Below are 19,599 nucleotides of genomic sequence, written 5' to 3'. Positions count from 1 at the left end.
GGTACCTTTTTTTTTGTCTCCTAAAGCAAGATGAGCGCCGCAACCCCAGAGCCGGTCAAGACTGGACCTAATGGTCAGGGGTCCCTTTACCTTTACCTTTTACTGCTTGCATATGGGTAAATTTCACAAAAACAATCCTGTCTGCAAACTGCAAACCTTGATAATGCAAAAGAAAAGCTGCCCAATTTGTACCTGAATACTGTCATTTTGGGTTGCTCAAGGCGGAAATCCTAAACACATTTACTAGAAAGAAAGACCCATTCCGTACAGTGGGACTTACTTCTGAGTAACTATGATTTGGATTGAAATGCAAGTTATTAATGCTTTAAACATCAAGGCATTATGATCATTCTATAAATATTTATTTGGAGAAAATTAGGAATAAAATATGCCATTTATATTAAAATATGTGAGACTGTCAAACATTTAATGTAGTATTAGCACAGAGATTCCCTATATGCACACCACTTTCATAAGTCATTAAGAATTTACATTTGCTAGCCACAGCCTTATAGAGTAAAACCAATAATCCATCTCATTAAGGATTGTCAGTCCTCTCTGGCAGTTGCTGTCATGTAGCATTCTTTCCTAGTCCTATAGCCAAAGACCCTCTTGAGCTAATGATAGCAGAGATAGGTGCTGTTGTAAATAGAAAACATGTGTTCTATCAATGACTACAGCTCTCTTAACTCACTGCAAAGGAGGAGGAAAAGGTCACCCTTGATTTTCAAAGGTCAGATGGAGTACATCAAACAAGGAGGACAGAAGCATACAATATTGTATATGGAAGAACAGCTGGAGAATATCCAAATATTTTGGTGATTTTCTGAACCCTAAAGTGATTTTTTTTTTTTAAGTGTAAGCCATCATGTATGGAAAGTCTGAACATGTGGCAGCAGTGACCCTTAAAAACAAAAATATGTTTCAAAATACTGATTTTTCCTGGTCATTAAAACACATTATAGATATTCCATTTCAGCTGCCATAATAAAATACTTTTATTATGAAAAGCTTACTGAAGAGTGTCTTAACACCAGTAGCAAGTTCCATTCTGTTACTAGACATCTGAAATATATACGCTTTACTTTACTTTTCTTCTCTACTCACCTCTCCTTTGTCAAACTTCAGGGGAGAGGGATCACTTCAGGATGGGCAAAATGAGTGGAAAAGAATGGAAACCTAAAGAAACTTCCAACCAGAGAAAGTGCTTAAAGGCTGAAAGTCCATTTAAATCAAAGGGACTTCTTCCGTTAGGGTCAAATTCAAGAACAATTATTACTTTTCTCTTGACTGGAATCAAAGTCTTCCCATAATTCTATAAGACATAAAATGATGGTAACTGATACATACAGTGCTCAAAACATACTTGAAGATTCATGCTACCTTTATTTCAGGGCATGTTTGTAAAGCCAAAGTTGTACAGACTGATCCATTTGAGGCTAAGGAGAGTTCCCAAAGTGGCTTGAGTGGCAATTCGTAAACCAGATAACTTGGGTCATGTATGAATTTTGCATGTCCAGTATTATTTTGGTTGGAGGGAAGCAACTGAATGATCTTGTGACTTTTGATTCAAGGAAACATCTTCTTTGTCCATCATTTATTTGTTAACAAGTGGAACCTGCAACAAAATGTCTAGAGTGCTGCAGTTCAGTGTTTTGGTCAGCCAACACTATCTTCCTCCGTAATACTCCATTCCGCCCCCCTGCCCGCAATAAGTCAGAATTGCATGCTCTCTAAACATGCTCAAAGCTTACTAGATTGTCCTCCTTTGGGTCCTCTCCCCCTTTCCCTGTATTTCTGCAAACTTTGAGGTTCCCCCAAGCCTGCTGATACCCCCCTCCCTCTTGTATGTATGATGCCTTTTTGGCTGTGTAAGGATCTATACTCATCTCTGAACTTCCAAAATAGGAGGAATACAGTGGTACCTCGCAAGACGAATGCCTCGCAAGACGGAAAACTCGCAAGACGAAAGGGTTTTTTGTTTTTTGAGCTGCTTCGCAAGACAATTTTCCCTATGGGCTTGCTTCGCAAGACGGAAACGTCTTGCAAGTTTGTTTCCTTTTTCTTAACACCGTTAATACAGTTGCGACTTGACTTCGAGGAGCAACTCATAGCACGCGGTGTGGTAGCCTTTTTTGAGGTTTTTGAAGACTTTGGTGATTTTTGAAGCTTTTCCAAAACTTTTCCGACACCGTGCTTCGCAAGACGAAAAAAATCGCAAGACGACAAAACTCGCGGAACGAATTAATTTCGTCTTGCGAGGCACCACTGTAGTGGTTTGCTATAGCTGAGCACCGAGGTGAAATTGAAAGAGAACTGTAATTTAGATTTAGTTTCAATTTCTCAAAAATTACAAAGAGGGGAGGAAAATGTTAGAACACACCCATTAAATCAGCAGAGACAGTTTCCTTCTTGATCATTGTCTTGAAGTAACTATATCAAACCACTAGGATTATCATGTATGCTTTTGTTCTCCTGAACATTTGTGAAGAAAACAGGTTTTTCCAGGGACAATTTTGGCACATGTACTAGGATTCTCATTTAGAATTACAGGCAATTACTAACAATACACAGCCTTCTGGTTTTGACAGGAAGCAGAAATGGTACTTGGTGATTAATCACATCCCATAAATAATAAACATTGAAACTCTATGAGGTAAGACTCCCGATGAATAATAATTAAACTATCATCTATCTATTTTTTCTGTAATAACACTGAAGAGTTATGAATGTCAATTAGGAAAATCAAGGTTTGCAGGAGATAATATAAAATAATAATAATAATTAATAATAATTTATTTATACCCCACCCATCTGGCTGGGTTTCCCCAGCCACTCTGGGCAGCTTCCAACAGAATATTAAAATACAATAGTCTATTAAACATTAAAAGCTTCCTTAAACAGGGCTGCCTTCAGATGCCTTCTAAAAGTCTGGTAGTTGTTTTTCTCTTTGACATCTGGTGGGAGGGCGTTCCACAGGGCAGGTGCCACTACCAAGAAGGCCCTCTGCCTGGTTCCCTGTAACTTGGCTTCTCGCAGTGAGGGAACCGCCAGAAGGGCCTTGGCGCTGGACCTCAGTGTCCGGGCAGAACAATGGGGGTGGAGATGCTCCTTCAGGTATACTGGACCGAGGCCATTTAGGGCTTTAAAGGTCAGCACCAACACTTTCAGTTGTGCTCAGAAACACACTGGGAGCCAGTGTAGGTCTTTCAAGACCGGTGTTATGTGGTATCGACGGCCGCTCCCAGTCACCAGTCTAGCTGCCGCATTCTGGATTAGTTGTAATTTCCGGGTCATCTTCAAAGGTAGCCCCACATAGAGCACATTGCAGTAGTCCAAGTGAGAGATAACTAGAGCATGCACCACTCTGGCGAGAAAGTCCGCGGGCAGATAGGGTCTCAGCCTGCGTACCAGATGGAGCTGGTAAACAGCTGCCCTGGACACAGAATTGACCTGCGTCTCTATGGACGGCTACGAGTCCAAAATGACTCCCAGGCTGCGCACCTGGTCCTTCAGGGGCACAGTTACCCCATTCAGGACCAGGGAGTCCTCCACAGCTGCCCGCCTCTTATCCCCCAAAAACAGTACTTCTGTCTTGTCAGGATTCAACCTCAATCTGAATCTTGTCAGGAATTCAATCCATCATCCAACCGCCTCCAGACACTCACACAGGACCTTCACCGCCTTCACTGGTTCTGATTTGAAAGAGAGGTAGAGCTGGGTATCATCCGCATACTGATGAACACCCGGCCCAACCCCCCTGATGATCTCTCCCAGCGGCTGCATGTAGATGTTGAAAAGCATGGGGGAGAGAAAAGAACCCTGAGGCTCCCCACAAGTGAGAGCCCAGGGGTCTGAACACTCATCCCCCACAACCACTTTCTGAACACGGCCCAGGAGGAAGGAGCAGAACCACTGTATAACAGTGCTCCCAGCCCCTGTAGATGGTCCAGAAGGATGTTATTGTCGATGGTGTCAAAAGCCGCTGAGAGATCCAACAGAACTAGGAAACAGCTCTCACCTTTGTCCCTAGCCCACCGGAGATCATCGACGAGTGCGACCATTGCAGTTTCAGCCCCCTGATGAGTCCTGAATCCCGACTGGAAGGGATCCAAATGGTCTGCTTCTTCCAGGCGTGCCTGGAGTTGTTCATCAACCGCTCGCTCAATCACCTTGCCCAAGAATGGAAGATTTGAGACTGGGCGATAGTTGGTCATATTGGCTGCATCTAAAGATGTTTTTTTTAAGAAGCGGTTTGATAACCGCCTTTTAGCGGGTCTGGGAAGGCTCCCTCACAGCCAGAAGCATTCACCACCCTGCAAAGCCCATCGCCCAGCCCTTCCTGGCTAGCTTTTATAAGCCAGGTTGGGCAAGGATCAAGGAGACAGGTGGTTGGTTTCACTCGTCCAAGCAGCCTGTCCATATCCTCGGAGGTAACAGATTGGAATTGATCCCATGCAACTTGACTAGGCAGGACTCTAGCACTCTCCCGCCCCGGCCCTGCTCCCATGGTGGAGTCTACCTCTTCACGAATCTTAGCGACTATCTTCAAAAAACTTTGCAAAATCATTGCAGATCATGTGGCCCGTACTGGGCCCCGATGTAGCAGGTGGTTCCGCTAAATTGCGAACCACCTGAAAGAGTCTCCTGCTGCTGTTTTCTGCAGATGCAATAGAGGCAGTGAAGAAAGTCTTCTTCACCGTCGCTACCGCCACTTGGTAGGCTTGACAATGAGCTCTAAGCTGTGTCCGGTCAGCTTCAGAATGAGTTATCCGCCACTGGATAATAAAAACTTTATTATTTTGTATATTGCTACCAAAGTGACCAATAAACTTACAGTATTACAATGGGTCAAAATTATGGATTCCAACTAACATTTTTAGAAATTCATACCAGAATTTCTGGAATTTTCATAAAACAAGTCTTCTGTCATCAAAACTTTGATGTCCTTTACTATGATATGTGGGTGTGACACAATGGGAACGTCTGCCAGAGGCGGAATCCTTAAAATGCGCATACTTCATAAAAGATTTATTTTTAATTTTGATCTTACTGTTCTTTGCAGAAATCTCGGCAGTCAGAAGTTACACAACTACATTCTATCTAGAACCTATTTAGCTGAGCCCCAAGGTCTGCATACTTTATCGAGTTTATAAACTTTTAATGTTACCAAAACTTTAAAACTTTATATTGAGAATACTAAGCATAGATGCAATTTTCAAGGCATTAGTCAATAGCACATAGGGAAAAAATATTAAATTGAATCCAATGATCAAATAGGAAAGGGTCAGACTTATACTGTACTACAAATGATAAACTTTTATTTCATTCTACTTCTATGAAGCCGCTAAGACTGCAATCCAATACAGCAAGTATAGGGAGCCTTTGGCTAGCTAAATGTTGCTGAACTACAGTTGCCATCATCCTTGACCACTGGCCATGCTTACTAGGGTTGATGGGAGTTGTAGTTCAGCAACATTGGGAGATCCAAAGGTTCCCCTGCTCCTGCTATACAGTATGCACCTAACTGGAAGTCCTATTTAGCATTACTCATGCACTATTGAGGGGGACGGGGCCATACGCCAGGTGTACATGATGTCCGCATACTCTGTTGACGTGCTCAGCAACTTACTCCTAAGTAAACATGCACAGAATTGTGCTATAAATATTTCCATGTAACAACAAATTGCATCATCAGTAAAGTAAATATAATTTCCTTTAGAGTGGAAAACTAATGATTTTAGTGGGAGTTTTGGTTTTGTAAAAAAAATCAAAAAATCAGAAGCTTCATATGTAAAACAGCTGATGGAAAAACAGAGAGGCTGATAATGTGATTGAAATGCTGCTGTTCATTAAATAAATGTGTTCTTATTCATGTGAGTACCGTTTAATAGGTCTGGCAGATTCTGAAAGAGCATGATCACAGTCAACAAACATCAGATAATTTTAGAGAACCCTCTTGAAGACCGACAAAACTCCCATTCAGTTAAATGATAGTGGGACTTGGTTTGGGTAGTGCTACGAATTTGTGGGTTTTATATTTGCCCACTTATAATCTGTATCAAAGATAAAGGATTTACATTTCAAGTGGGAAAGGGATGCATCACAATCCTAAACACTCCATGGTAACTGTGTTTGGTCTGTTGCAAGAACAACAACAACAAGAACGAGTCTTGTGGTACCTAACTAATTTATTTTGGCATAATTTTTTGTGGAAATCCGTTTCATCCAGATGCATCTTATGAAGTAGTTTGAGGTCCAGGAAATCTTATGCTGTAACAAATTTCTTGGCTCCATAGCCTTACACATTCAATTCCAGAACAAGTTACTTGGAGGTAAGGCCTGATTCTAGTACATAATTGCACAGGCAGCTGAGGAAGAAAAACTGCATGAATACTGTCTCATGTGGAAAGCCTTTTGTATGAAGTGGTTCCCAGGTAATTCAGGCAATTTTAGCCACATACACACACACACACCCTTCCTTGTGGTAAGAGTTGAAAAAGGCCTTATATAAGCTTCATTAATTTCAGCTGAGCTAAGTGCCATTTAAGTGCCTAAGGATGCATTGCAGCTTAATGGAATAAATCATTTTTTTCTCGAGGGGGAAGCCAAAGACTGTGCTGTTATGGCTAAAGCAGGATCCTAAGTCTGCCAAGTATGTCATAGCCTTCTGTTTGTCCTGTTTACCAGGAATAGACTTCTGAATCAACATGCATAGGATTGTGCTGCTACCATTGTAGGGTTTACATTTTCTGCAACCCTAATGGGTACTAGTGGTCTCCCTTTCTGACCTGTCAGTGCTGCTCAAGAATAGCTCTTCCTAGATGTTCAGGGGGAAGATGATGATAGCAAGTACAGTATCACTGCATAATTAAAGAAATGTGTGAACAGACTGGTTTCCTTAATTTAAATTAATAGGAAAGCCATCAAAGATTGGGCTACTCCACTCAAACGTTGCTATTCTCACAGAGAATATATGGTTGAATCAGGGTGACTATGTTTGTCTGCATTCTAGCACTTTATTTTACTCCCACATCTCAATTGCTGGTTAGTTGTCTCAGCTTAGCAGACAGCAACATTACATCCTCACTGTGTTTCCTGTAGAAAATCCCCCAGAACCAATCAAGATTACTTCAGCCAAGAAGTGTAAAAGGAAACCATTACACAAAACAAAAATGACACTTGATCTCCTACATCTCCTTCATATTTTATTTTTTAGTCAAATAGTTTAAAATAGCTGAAAATGAATCTGAGAAATGGTGTAGGATAGCTATAGAAACAACTGAAAATAAATACAGTTTTTAAATAACAAGGTCTAAGCATGAAGTGCTGCTTGGATTTTACACCACAGCATATCCTATTGGTTTAATAGAATTGGCAACAAATGAAGAAATAAGTACTAAGGTCAGAATCAGCCTCCAGTGATTCCTTATAATTAATTTCCCATGAGAATTATAATGCCTCTCCCATCCCCCCCAAACAAACAGAAATCTAATGAGATTAAAAGCAGTTAAATGTGTGGAACAGACAAAGATTCACATAGAGCAATAAAGGCACACAAGAGAATTAGGCATATATTGTTATAGCAAATTACGAGGTTGATGAAGAGCAAACACAAAAACAAGAAAAAAGCTAGATGTCTGAGCTCCAGTAAGCTGGCTTAAGATGTAAATGATAAACCCATGATTTGTCATTATGCACACAAATATTCCCAAGCCTTGGGTATACATGCCCAGTCCTCAAATGAAGGAAAAGTAAAGGGGGAAAGATCAAGAGATTCCACTTTCACTTTTGAATCAAACTGTATAGAATTTAACATCCTGGTTTGTTTTTAACTAACCACAGAACAAACCACAGCTGCCTGAAGTCAAACGTATCATGGAACTAATAAGTTTAAAACTGAAAGTGGAAACTTTTGAACTTGTATGTGTGAAGAAGGTGAATACATGCACATTATGTTAATTATATGACTTTAAAACAAACACAAACCCTCTTACTGCAGCAGCCATCTGGTTCATGACACGTTTCCAAGGTGTCTCTTGAGGCTGAACAGGTTGTCCATCCCTGACTTGAACTGATGATGTTTCACTGGTTTCAGCAGATGGACGTCTAATCCTTGCCCCCCAAATGCCCTTGAAGGTGCAACATGAAACATAGCAGGTTTTACCCAGCACAGCTATGTACATATTTTCTCCGAAGCAAGTCCTGGTGATTTCAGTGGGCCTTAATTCCAGGTAAGTAGGTATAGGATTGCAGCCACATAATACTAATAGCATTTAGCAATTACATTTCAAGCAGCTTTACAAACGTGGATAACACAAACATTCATTGTTCTGTTGAACACTGCATAGCACTTTGTTGTAAATTCCTGCAGTTTCTGTTGACTGTGGATACAAGTTCAAGTTTACAAGTGGAGATATTGGATCAATTGTGGTGGAGAAGCAGAAGTGGAGACTATGAACAACTGGCACCTGTTCTCTCAGACACTTAACTTCTGACACATGTTCATGCATGCTTGCATTCACATGTGCGTATGCTACACTGGACAGAAAAACAAATATGAATGACAGATATAATTGATGGAGGGGGTGAGTAAGATCCTTTCTTTGGTCTCCCCACCCACTTCATATTAATTCCTCCACCCCTCTGCTCTCCCGATTTAAGGGATGGAGAAACTTGTGTATCTCCAGATGTTCCTGGACTACAACACTCACCATCTGCAAACCTTTGCTCCAGGACTGAGAGTTGGACTCCAACATCTGGCCACAGGTCCCATATCCATGTCCTATTTGGAATGGTGGTAGTGATTTCTACCACTTTTGAAAATGAGTAAATCTCAGAACAAAACTTCAGTTTCCTCTTATAGACAGGAAATTCCCCCAATGCATGTATGTGTGTTATGCAATCTTTCTAGAGGTGTTGCAAACGGGTGTGTTGATACACTGGTATACAGAGGATATTTATATCAGCTTGCAGAGGCGGCTAAGTTCCTGTGCCGCTGCCTGTTTTGCCTCCTTCATTCATAGACAAGTTAAGGACGGCGAGGGGGAGTGGCACAGCCCTGGAACGTCAGCCGGCCTGCGCCAAACGGGAAAGCGCTCTCTGTGTACACGTGTATGCAGCAAGTACTTGAGAAGGGCATTCTCCGCACAAAAAGCCGTTCCTGCAGGATGCACATCGGCTGTGACAAACAGCGTCGGGCAAGGAGGACGTCCAGCTTACAGCACGCCCAAAAGGTGCGTGCACCCAGCACTGAACGTACATGACCATGCAGTCGGCGCGTACAACACACCCTAGACTTCTTGAGACGGCTCTTCCCTCCCCTGCCTGGCAAGATTCCCCGAAGAAGACCTTTTGTGCATTTAAGAGCGGCGTGCTCAGAAGCCAAACAAACAACAGGCGGGCCCCACTGCAACCAGTGCAGCCTCTCCTGCTGGTTTTCTGCCTGCGGAAGACGCAGGCGCCCCGACAGAAGCAGGGAGAGCGGCAAAGCCTACCAGCCAGGCGTGCACGCGCGCGCATACACAGACATACATGCATCTGTCTCCTTTCCCTGCTAACTGGGCTTCCCTCGTTCTAGCAAGCCCCGCTTGCCGCCTGCTTGTCCCTCTCGCTCGCTGCTGCTGCACGTCGACATGCAGCTCTTCTCTGCGCCGGGCGGGCCCGTCCTCCCCGCCTCCCCCGCGCACGGGGTGGAGGAGGGAGAGGCCGCGGGAACGCGCCCGCCCCTTGATTGCTTGCCTGGCTGCGCGCGCGAGCCGCCAGAGGGCGGCGCTGCGCCTCAGGTTTCCTTTGCGGAGGGAGCCAGCCGGCTGCAGCATCACCTGCAGTAGCGGGGGAGCCGCCGAGGAGCTCCTCCCCCGCTGCCCCTGTTAATCACAGCTCCCCCTCCACGCGCTCGCGCGGAAGGGAACTGAGGCTGAGCTGCCCATCTGCTGCAGAGAGAAAAGCGGCGCCCGGTCGTCAGAAGCGGCGCCGGCTGGGCTCCGGGCGGTCCCGTCTCACTTTCCTTCCCCCCCCCTCTCCAGCACCAGCTCGGCGTGGGAGCCTCTTCTTGCTCAGTTGGCAGCCCTTCTCCCTCCTTCCCCCGCGGCAGTGCCGCCGCCTCCTGCTACTGCCGTCGCACCACCTGCCGACCCCGGGCAACGGAGGCAGCGGCGCCCGGAAGGCGAGCGAGCGAGAGCGGCGGCGGCGGAGCGCTATGGCTGAAGCGGGCGAAGGCGAGGACGAAATCCAGTTCCTGCGAACTGTAAGCGCCTCGCTTGCCTTGCCTTTCCCTCCCTCACCTCAGGGCGGACGGCGGCGGATTGTTAGTGTGTCCGGCGGCGGGAGGGCGTCGAGGCGGGAGCCTCGTGGGGCTGCGACGGGGGCGGCGGGGGGGGGGGAATGGTGGGGTCCGGCGGGAGGGAAGGAGGGTGGACCCACGGACAGGCGTTTCGCGAGTAGACAAGCTTTGCGTGACGGGCATCCCGAGTACCTGAGGGCGCCCCCTCCCCTCGCGCCTGTCTCGGAGGTGGGAGGGGGCTGTGGCGGGAACCGGGCGGAGGAGTTTCTCCCGCCTCACCTGTGCCTGGGCTGGGTGGGGGTGTCGCCTCGGGGCAGTTTGTCAGCAAAGAAACCTGCCGCAGCACCCGCGTCCTGCGGGGTGGGCTGTTTCGTGGGAAGTTTAATAAAGGAGAAGTCTGTGGCTTCTGGAATGAGGGATAGCCCCGGTTTACCGCCCCCTTTCCTAGAAGAGGCTGAGCTGACGGCTCGGGTGGCCGTGGAAATGTGCCCCACCGACCTGTGTGTGGGCCTGGCGGGGTGGCGAGCAGGGTGCTGTTCGGGGCGGACGGGGAGCAAGGTCCCCCCCCCCTCCCCGTGCTTACTCTGCGGTGACGAGGGAATGAGTCGTAGTCAGGCGCTTTTGGTGTGTTTGTCTCTTTCTTTCTCCCTCCCGCCCCCCACTCACCCCTTGGGCATGAGGAACCCTCCCCTTGGGTATGATCTACTGCTAGCAAGTGATCAGGGGCAGGTTATGGGGACTCCCCAGTGAACATCCTTCTCTCCCCCCCCCCACCTGCCCTGCCCACACTCGTTCCTCCCTCCCTCTGATCTGGTTCTGGGTACTGCAGATATGCCACCAAGCAACGTTGCTGAGCCAGAAAGCTGCAACAGTATTATTTCCTGGCAAAAGCAAGCGAGAGGGGCGGCAGGAGGGAGGGAGGGAGGGAGGGAGGGATGGACTGGAGAGGCATCCAGCTCTTGTCTCTGAAGAATTGTTAGTGATCATGTGTTGGTGGCAGCAGCCCATGTTCTTAAATTGAAAGCATTTCAAACTGCTGAACCATTACTTTCCTGTATATGGTCTTGTGTTAAGACTGCAGTTATGGCTGTTTTTTTTGGTGGTGATGGGGAATAAGTCTCTGGATAATAACTGTTTTTGCTAAGATGTCCCAAGTGATTTTTAGGCACACAAGCCTAAGCAGGGTTTTTGCAAGTAGATGCTTTTGCAAATGCATTTATATAGTTTTGGGAATAACCTGATTTAGTACTGGATATTTACAGACACTGGAAAGGGTGTGATGTTGCGATGTTGCATTGGTTTCATTTTTATATAATCTGGTTGGTATTGAAAACAGCGGCATGCGCGAAACTGTGAAAAATAAGGAGAAACAACCCATGTTACTGATATTTTGTTCTGGCTCTCACAATGTTACGGAAATTAGAGGTGCTGATTTGGAATTTTTTGTTTTGCTATATCCTCATTGAGGGATTCCTTGCACGCCTGTTCTGTAAATGAATATTTATGTTCCAGCACCATCAGTTTAGTTATTATGAATGTTGACGGTGCAAAAATAAAACAAGAAACTTTTTGTTTTCTAAACATGTCTGTGTATAAGATACTTGATGAAAGCTTAGTAATCAAAAACAAATAAAGGATTTACGTAGGGGATGCTGTTTTATTTCCCACTGTTCTCATTGGCCCAAATATTCTGGAAGGCTTATGCAATTACAGGTTTGTTGCAGGTTTAAACCTGAGTGAAAACCATGGAGTTGAATACTTAACAGGGAGAAACTAGTAACGTGCATGCTTATGTCTATGGACATATAAAGTAATGTTCAAGCAACAGCACTCGACAGCAAAAGCGCATTACGTAAAACCACTCTTCTGGTTATATGTGTTGAGCTGGAACTAAAGATCTGGAAATCCCAGCCAGGGATTATCTTTTTAAAATCCTCAGAATGTTTCATTGGTAACATTAATGACCTTCAAGGGGACAAATACAAGCAGTAGGAAGATTTTAATGTAGGATTCCCAGAGGCCTGGGTAAAATGTGAATTCCTAATAGAAAACGAGGGCTCCCTTTCTTCCCTTCTTTAATCTCACTATTTATTTGTTTGTGCCATGGATCAGTTTAACTACAGCACGAAAATAACACATTTGTTGTGCCATGATGCTCTAGTAGTATTAAAATGGCACGTAGCAGCACTGCAATGGCATAAACACATTTTCCTATGAAATTCCTATAATTTTTCAAACTGTTCCAGATGCATTCTTTTTATACCTCCAGCATAGTTATGGTTAATGATCCTGGGTTTAAATGCCATCTCACCTGTTGATTCACTGTGTGGTTTTGGATGTGTCCCAAACTGCAGTCTCTTCTTTGCAGTCACCCTGGAAGAATACGGGTGGAGCTTGCAGGCCTAGGGGTGGCAATGGCTTGTTCTTGTGATGCTAAACCGTGGTTCAAGCATTACATCAAAACATGTCAGTGATAAGGGGTTTCCAGAATATTTGAATCTCATTTTGGGGGGGGGAGGGGGGATTTTGAGGAGAAATTCTCCAAAAATCTCCAGGGAAAATACCTGGAATCAGTGGTTCTCAAACACTCTGCCCCTCATGACCACTTGAAAATGGCTGAGAGTCTTGGTGGACCACTTAATGATTTTTTCCCTGCCTGTCATAGCAATTGTAGTTCCATAGAAACCAGTGTGTAATACAATATAAATAATAAATAAAACAAGCAATCAAAACAAAATTAGAAATCAGTATGAATATTCTGTGGGATGGATGTGCCCATCTCCATGGAATACTGGAATGAAAGTTGTGGACCACTGGTGGCCCATGGATAAGAGTTTGGGAACCCCTGCCCTAAATGGATAGAAATCACATTTAACAAGCTCATGGACTTCTTAGCAGACAAAACTAAAAAGTACACCCTGCTAATCTTCTGTTCTGTATAAACATATCTGGAGAGTTATCTGGAGAGCCAGACGTATTTGGACTGAAACATTTGAGGGGGAAATTCAGAAAAGCCTCCATGTCAAAAGGATAAAATGGTGTCATGATGTAACAGGTCATACATGGGATGTTTATATTCCTATATCATTGAGCATATGCCCTGTATTTTGCTTATGATTCTAAACTATCATTTATGAATAAATCTTACGTATAAAAATGTGTTAGCTTGAGTTGCAGTGAAATTGCTCTAATTTAGATCATTGTAATTTATATTTTGTAGGACTATCATTTTTAGAATGTTTTGAAATGACTGAGGCTACAATATTATATAGAAGTTAATTCTATTGAAATAAATGGGACAATCTATTAAGCAATAACACCTCCTTCCTAAGCATGCTTTTTCTATACTCTTTTCTCTACATTATAAACATTTCTACTCATAAGTTTTGGGGTTTTTTTTAGTGTGCTTGCTTGGTATGCTTTTGAACAAGATTGCAGGAAGCCATGTCTTATATAAACTGGCTGCGTGAATTTTATAAAAATGTGTTCTCTCATTCTTAAAGCAGAGGCTTTTCCATTTTTGACTTGTTTTGGGAACATGATTCGAATGGCTATATCTGTGTGGAATTTTCTTTATGCTTATACATTGTAAATTTCCATTCATCAGTAAGGTGTAACTTGGAGGCTGCAATCCTGGAGCCCATTGAATTTAGTGGAGCTTACTTCTGTGTAGAACTGTATAGAACTGCACTATATACTGTATTCCTTTTAATTTGTTGAATAGCTGAGTTTCTTTTGTTAATGGGAGTACAGGGGAGGGAAATGATACTCTAGCCCCCACAGCATCCAAAGATTTGTTTTCTCATAGCAGATGCAGGATTCACTTCTAGCATACTTATACAAAACAACAACAAAACCCCTTCCTCAACTAATAAAAAGCAGCCAATGTCCTCCAATAATTCAGTGTAAGGTTTATGCTGCCTTCCATTTTGTAAAATTAGTGGTATATATTTCTGTTGGTATGAGGTAGTGAGGTTCTGCTACATATGAAAAGCTGCCTACAGGCTAATTTACAAGCAAAGCTTGTGCTTGCGGGTACTTATTATTCTCTAAATGTAACCTTCTGGAAAATACTGCACAAATCTTTGGAAAGACCCTCAAGCTGCCAATATAGTGTGCCCTTTACTGTGACACTGCTGAAGGGATTATCTATGTGGTTTATCTGATGATCTCCTAGTACAGCAATGCTGGAGAAAGTGAACTGTGCGTGCCTCCTAAGGTGCATTTTACTTTGATTCCGGCCATGTGGAAGATAAATCTAAATTGTTTCTTTGTATATTGCTGAAGTTTAAATATCAGACTGTAGCCCAGAGAGTAGGGTTATCTTAAACTGTTATTGATGTAAAAATGTAAAATAACTGGGTTTGCCACTTGGTAAATAGTGTGTCCAACTTAGCTTTTGCAGTAGAAAAGAAAACATGTATGTCATTAGCTGAGAAACTGCTATGACCTCATAGAACCCTTATTTATTTATTCCTGCTTGTGTAAGAATTTGAGAATTAAAGTTCATTAAAAGCAAAACAAAAACACCTTCTAGCTGTGTTAACCTTAACCTTCATCCAGTTTTCTGGGGTGAAAAACTTTTCATTGTGCACTTTTCATACAGGTACACCTAGAAGTTAGTCCTTCTAGTACATTGTCACAAATTGTCACCTGTACTATGTCCCCAAATTTTAGCCAGTTACCACTTACCATCTTCCTTCTGGAACCCAAAAACCTGAGGAATAACATACTGCAGAAATGCATTGATTTTTGCATTGGGATGTGTTTATTACTCCCAGCAGTCCATGGAGGAGTGTGTCTTAGTTCACAGTATTTTCATAATATGTTTTCTTTAAAATATAGTTTTGGTTGTTTGTAATTGTTTGTATCTGAAAACAAAAGCCATGGCTTATTCAAGGAACAGAAACTGTGTTGGTGGGTTGTTGAAGAAACAATGGTGCTGATGGTCAGCCATTAGCCCCTCAATGGAAGTCATCAACCAGGCACAAGGCTCCGCCAGGCCCAATGAGGTTGCCAGGGCATGATGTCACCACAGGAAGAGAGGGTGTCTTCTTACAACAGAGGTTTTGGGAGCAAGGGTTTGTGGAAAGAAGGAGCAGGAAGTGGGCAGAACCCCATGTGGGGACTCAAGGGCAGCCCACATACTGGCTGGCTGGAGAAGCTGTTACAGAGATAGACAGACGGGGATGATGCTTAGGATGTCTCCGAATCCAGTGTTGCACTGCTGGGGAGGACAAGCCCTTCTCGGGATGTAAATTCTGCCTTCATAATAAAGGTAAAGGACCCCTGACAGTTAAGTCCAGTTGTGAATGACTCTGGGGTTTCACGCTCATCTCGCTCTATAGGCCGAGGGAGCCGGTGTTTGTCTGCAGACAGCTTCCGGGTCATGTGGCCAGCATGACTAAGCCGCTTCTGGCGAACCAGAGCAGCGCACAGAAACACTGTTTACCTTCCCGCCAGAGCGGGGTACCTATTTATCTACTTGTACTTTGACGTGCTTGAGAACTGCTAGGTTGGCAGGAGCTGGGACTGAGCAACGGGATCTCACCCTGTCGTGGGGATTCGAACCACCGACCTTCTGATCGGCGCTCTGCGGTGACCTGGAAGTAACGGAGCGCGTTACTTTTGGGTTTCGCCGCTCATGCATGTGCAGATGGTCAAAATGACGCCACACGCATGCATGGAAGCGGCAAAACGCGACGCGCAGACGCGCAGTCACATCTTACGTTCTATTCAGGATGCGAACAGGGCTCCGGAACGGATCCTATTCACATCCCGAGGTACCACTGTATTCAGATAAATTGTATTGAGACTGAATGTGGAATACATAATGGAAGCCAATGGTGTCTCTTCCTATTCTTGAGAAGGTGATGTAGGTTGCTGAGGGAGAGGAAGTTGGACAGGGATGCCTTCCAGAAGCAGGTACCATTGATGCCGCCTCTGCCTGATTTTGGAGGATCCCCCTACCCTTTCACAATAGCTCACTGCATTCAGCAGTGTCCCTGACCTTCAGTGAAGTCTCCACTATTTCTTTCTACATCTCAAAACCACCCTCAACATATTGGCCAGTGGGTAATAGCTCCCAGTACTTTTTTTGGCCTGACATTATCACCCAGGTGTGATTCTGTGGATTTTTTTTTCCTTTTAAGTTTTCTATTTTATTAGACTTTGTGACTTTTTTGGGACATTCAAAGCAGTCCCATTTCCAGTCAGCCCTTCTCTCTGTATATTATCATTCCCACAAGAGTTCTCTGTGAATTTGTAGGGGAAAACTACTGTCAGCATATAGCACCTTGTGTGCCGGATGCCAATTTGCTGCTGAGCCAAGCTCAGGGATTGGGTACTAACATATGCCAGAGGAATAGGTTACTTGAGAGGCAGCCTTTACCCATCTATATCAAGTAGGAGAGCCCCTAGACCAGGCTTCCTCAACCTCGGCCCTCCAGATGTTTTTGAGACTACAATTCCCATCATCCCTGACCACTGGTCCTGCTAGCTAGGGATCATGGGAGTTGTAGGCCAAAAACATCTGGAGGGTTGAGGAAGCCTGCCCTAGACTATTAGAAGTCTGCTCTACAGTAACTCCGAGCAGGGACTTCACTATGGCTGCCCCTGTTTAGTGAAACAGCATCTCTGTCAAGATAGGACTGGTGCTCACCATTTATACTTTCCAATTGAAGACCTTGTTTCTGCAAGCTTTCTCAGCCAGGTTTCCTTTGGTGGTATTTTACACTGTTTTAAAAACTATTTTATGTTCTCTCTCTTTTTTTTTTACTTCTTTAAAGCTATTTGTAATTGTCTTTATGTAAATTGCCATGAGGCTGGTATGGAAGATGATTCATAAATTAATAAAATAATGATGTTTATATTTTTGAACCCTACATTTTTATTCATTTGTTTTGTAGACCTTCCTTGCTTCATCAATTAAACAAACATGGTAGCTAATTCCCTATATGTATGTATTTATACTGTTTCTTCAGTCACTTTAAAATATTACTGGTGGGGATGATGAATCCCAGTAGGCTAGATTTCAGTAAATGCCCATACCATTTTGATACATTTTGTGTACTTTAAAAAGTTTATTATAACTATTACTGACTGGAGAAGAACTACACAGCATATAGGTGGGAAGATTTATGTTCCCTGGTGATTAGAGGCATCTGTGTTTGTAAACTCTCTAATCCTGTATGATAATACGGTTAATACTGCATGTAATTTTAAAATCTTCAGGAACTGACAGGGAAGATTTATTGTTGGTGTACATGTTTGTTTGTGCAAGAAAGCTTTTCACTTTTTGGTTTACAAGTTTAAGTGCAAGTAGTCTAGAGGTGACTTCTTTTAAGTGGAGCAATGATGGCAGTTTGAGGTTAAAAACAAGTCCTTTTCGGGAATTGGATCTACTTGTATTCAAATAATATGGGGAGGCGTGCTGTCTTTCTGGAATGATAGGGCAGTATGGGTGCAGCCACCAATTGCAAATTCAGTGAAGATCAGCTGAGGGTCCTTTGCCAGGAAGCATCCAATCCACCAGCATCTTGACTGGAAGGGAAAGAAAAATCACCTGCTTCAGGAGTGTATTCCTTCCTCAAACTCCAGAGCCTTGGAACTACCATGGAGGACAACAATTAAGGGTTTCAAAGTTCATTGTAGGAGGAAACTTAAATGTTGATACTGTAATTAAAGGGAATGAAAGGAAAATAAGAACCATCTTAAGTATAGCATTCATTTGTGCTTTTCTATAAATAGCTGTTGTTTACAGGCAAATAACTGATTTCTTTGAGGTCAGTCTGTTGTTCTTTAATGATCTACTTCCATGTTCACAGAAGTGGTGCTTAATGTTTCAGTGAAACACTTGCAGCAGCCCTTGTTCAGCTGGTGTGCTTAACATTTATTAAGTTTCAAAAAAGCTGTTGCTTTGATCAGGACCTACTTTATGATTTATGGTAGCTCATATTGAAAGGAAGCCAACATTACAGTTCTTATTAAGGATGAACTTCATGATATTCTGGTGGATTAAAGGTATTCAACAGTGCAGTTTTATGCATGTTTGCTTACAAGTAAATTCCCTGATGTTCAAAGCCACTTGCCTCCTAGTTCATTGGATTGCAGATAATGGATGGCTTTCAAACAGAATTTTAGTGTGGAAACACCACGCGTCATTTGCTCACATGTTACGAGTGTTCCACGTGATGCCATCCATTTGTAATCCTCTCGTGTTTTCTTAGTACTGCTTCCCTCATTTTTCTTACCATAGCAAATCCAACTTTTCTAATAATCTCCATATGCATAGAAAGTCTTAGCGCTAGTCTTCTCCCTTTTTTAGGAGGCATGATTTGGTAGGACAACCTATTACAGATCAGTACACATTTACAGTGAGCACTATTTTATAACCATATTTTTTAAATTAAAAAAAACCCCAAATGCTTTTGTGGCTATCTTTTATCAAATTTTTAGAAAAATAGTGCTATCATGTAATTTTTCAAAAAATATTAGGTATTTCAAAACAGGTACTTTTTGTGGGATGAGTGGTCCTTGTGCATGCAAACTTTTTGCAGCATTCCCCTGGCCTCAAAATGCCAGGCTGCATTCCTTCCCCTCCCCATTTAATCTAGATTTACGTTTTCCAGGGTTTTCCAAGTAAAAACCCCCTGCAACTGTTTGCAATATCTATCTGAAAACACCCAAACAAAAATCCCCTTCTCGGTTGCCAAATTTGACGCTATTATTATTCCATGAGGCATCCCAAAGTGATTTCCAACATACAGGCATGACGCAGAGTTGCATATATGTTGTTGGCATCCATCTGTCTTGAGAGACAATGGAATAATAAAGTCAAACCACTGGAGATTTACAGTGCCTGCTGTGGCTGTAGAGACCAATATGGGAGAGACATGCATCTGGGGCAGATGAAGGCATTCAGTTTTGCTACTACATGTGCACCATAGTGGGGTTTTTTCCCTCTCTCTGCTCCTCCCAGTGGTCATTTCTCCTCTGGTCACTGCTGTGGATACACAGATTGACTGTTTCCAGGCACTGTGGTTGTTGCTTCCCATGAGGAAACCTGAAATGATTTACAACATACATACATGATACAGAGTTGTAGATATTAAAACAGTTTAAAACAACTACAGTACATACACAAATCTGCTCGTATCATAATGCCATTATACAAATCTATGACCACATTTGGAATGCTGTGTTCAGTTTTGCCTCACCTCAAAACGGATGTTGTAGAGTTGGGAAAGGTTCAGTAGATGTCAACCAAAATGATCAATGGGATAGAACAAGTCCCCTATGAAGAAAGATCACAG

The 19,599-nt window shown here is 43.3% G+C and overlaps 1 protein-coding gene and 1 long non-coding RNA gene across 18 annotated transcripts in view; one reads left to right on the top strand and one right to left on the bottom strand.

Moving 5' to 3' along the window:
- Nucleotides 1–7,195: 7,195 nt before the first annotated feature.
- On the bottom strand, nucleotides 7,196–9,723 carry LOC144327240 (uncharacterized). The gene is made up of 2 exons (XR_013392186.1): nucleotides 8,715–9,723; nucleotides 7,196–8,536 (listed from the first exon to the last, which is right to left on the bottom strand). It is a non-coding gene; the product is annotated as an uncharacterized LOC144327240 (long non-coding RNA).
- A 64-nt stretch (nucleotides 9,724–9,787) lies between these two features.
- Nucleotides 9,788–19,599, top strand: part of RYR2 (ryanodine receptor 2) — a 235,952-nt gene continuing 226,140 nt past the window's right edge. For 9 of the 17 annotated variants that reach the window (XM_077925766.1, XM_077925769.1, XM_077925765.1 and 6 more), the window contains exon 1: nucleotides 9,805–10,249. In XM_077925766.1, the coding sequence (XP_077781892.1) occupies nucleotides 10,202–10,249 (48 nt within the window). In that variant the 5' untranslated portion in view covers nucleotides 9,805–10,201. Of the gene's footprint in view, nucleotides 10,250–19,599 lie in introns of all 17 variants that reach the window. The other 8 variants (XM_077925763.1, XM_077925761.1, XM_077925758.1 and 5 more) reach the window with 2 other exon arrangements.

Source organism: Podarcis muralis, chromosome 3, assembly GCF_964188315.1.
Source record: "Podarcis muralis chromosome 3, rPodMur119.hap1.1, whole genome shotgun sequence".
NCBI classification, from domain to species: Eukaryota; Metazoa; Chordata; class Lepidosauria; order Squamata; family Lacertidae; genus Podarcis; species Podarcis muralis.
The sequence above is the reverse complement of the archived record's forward strand: the minus strand, read 5'-3'. Positions and strand labels throughout refer to the sequence as shown.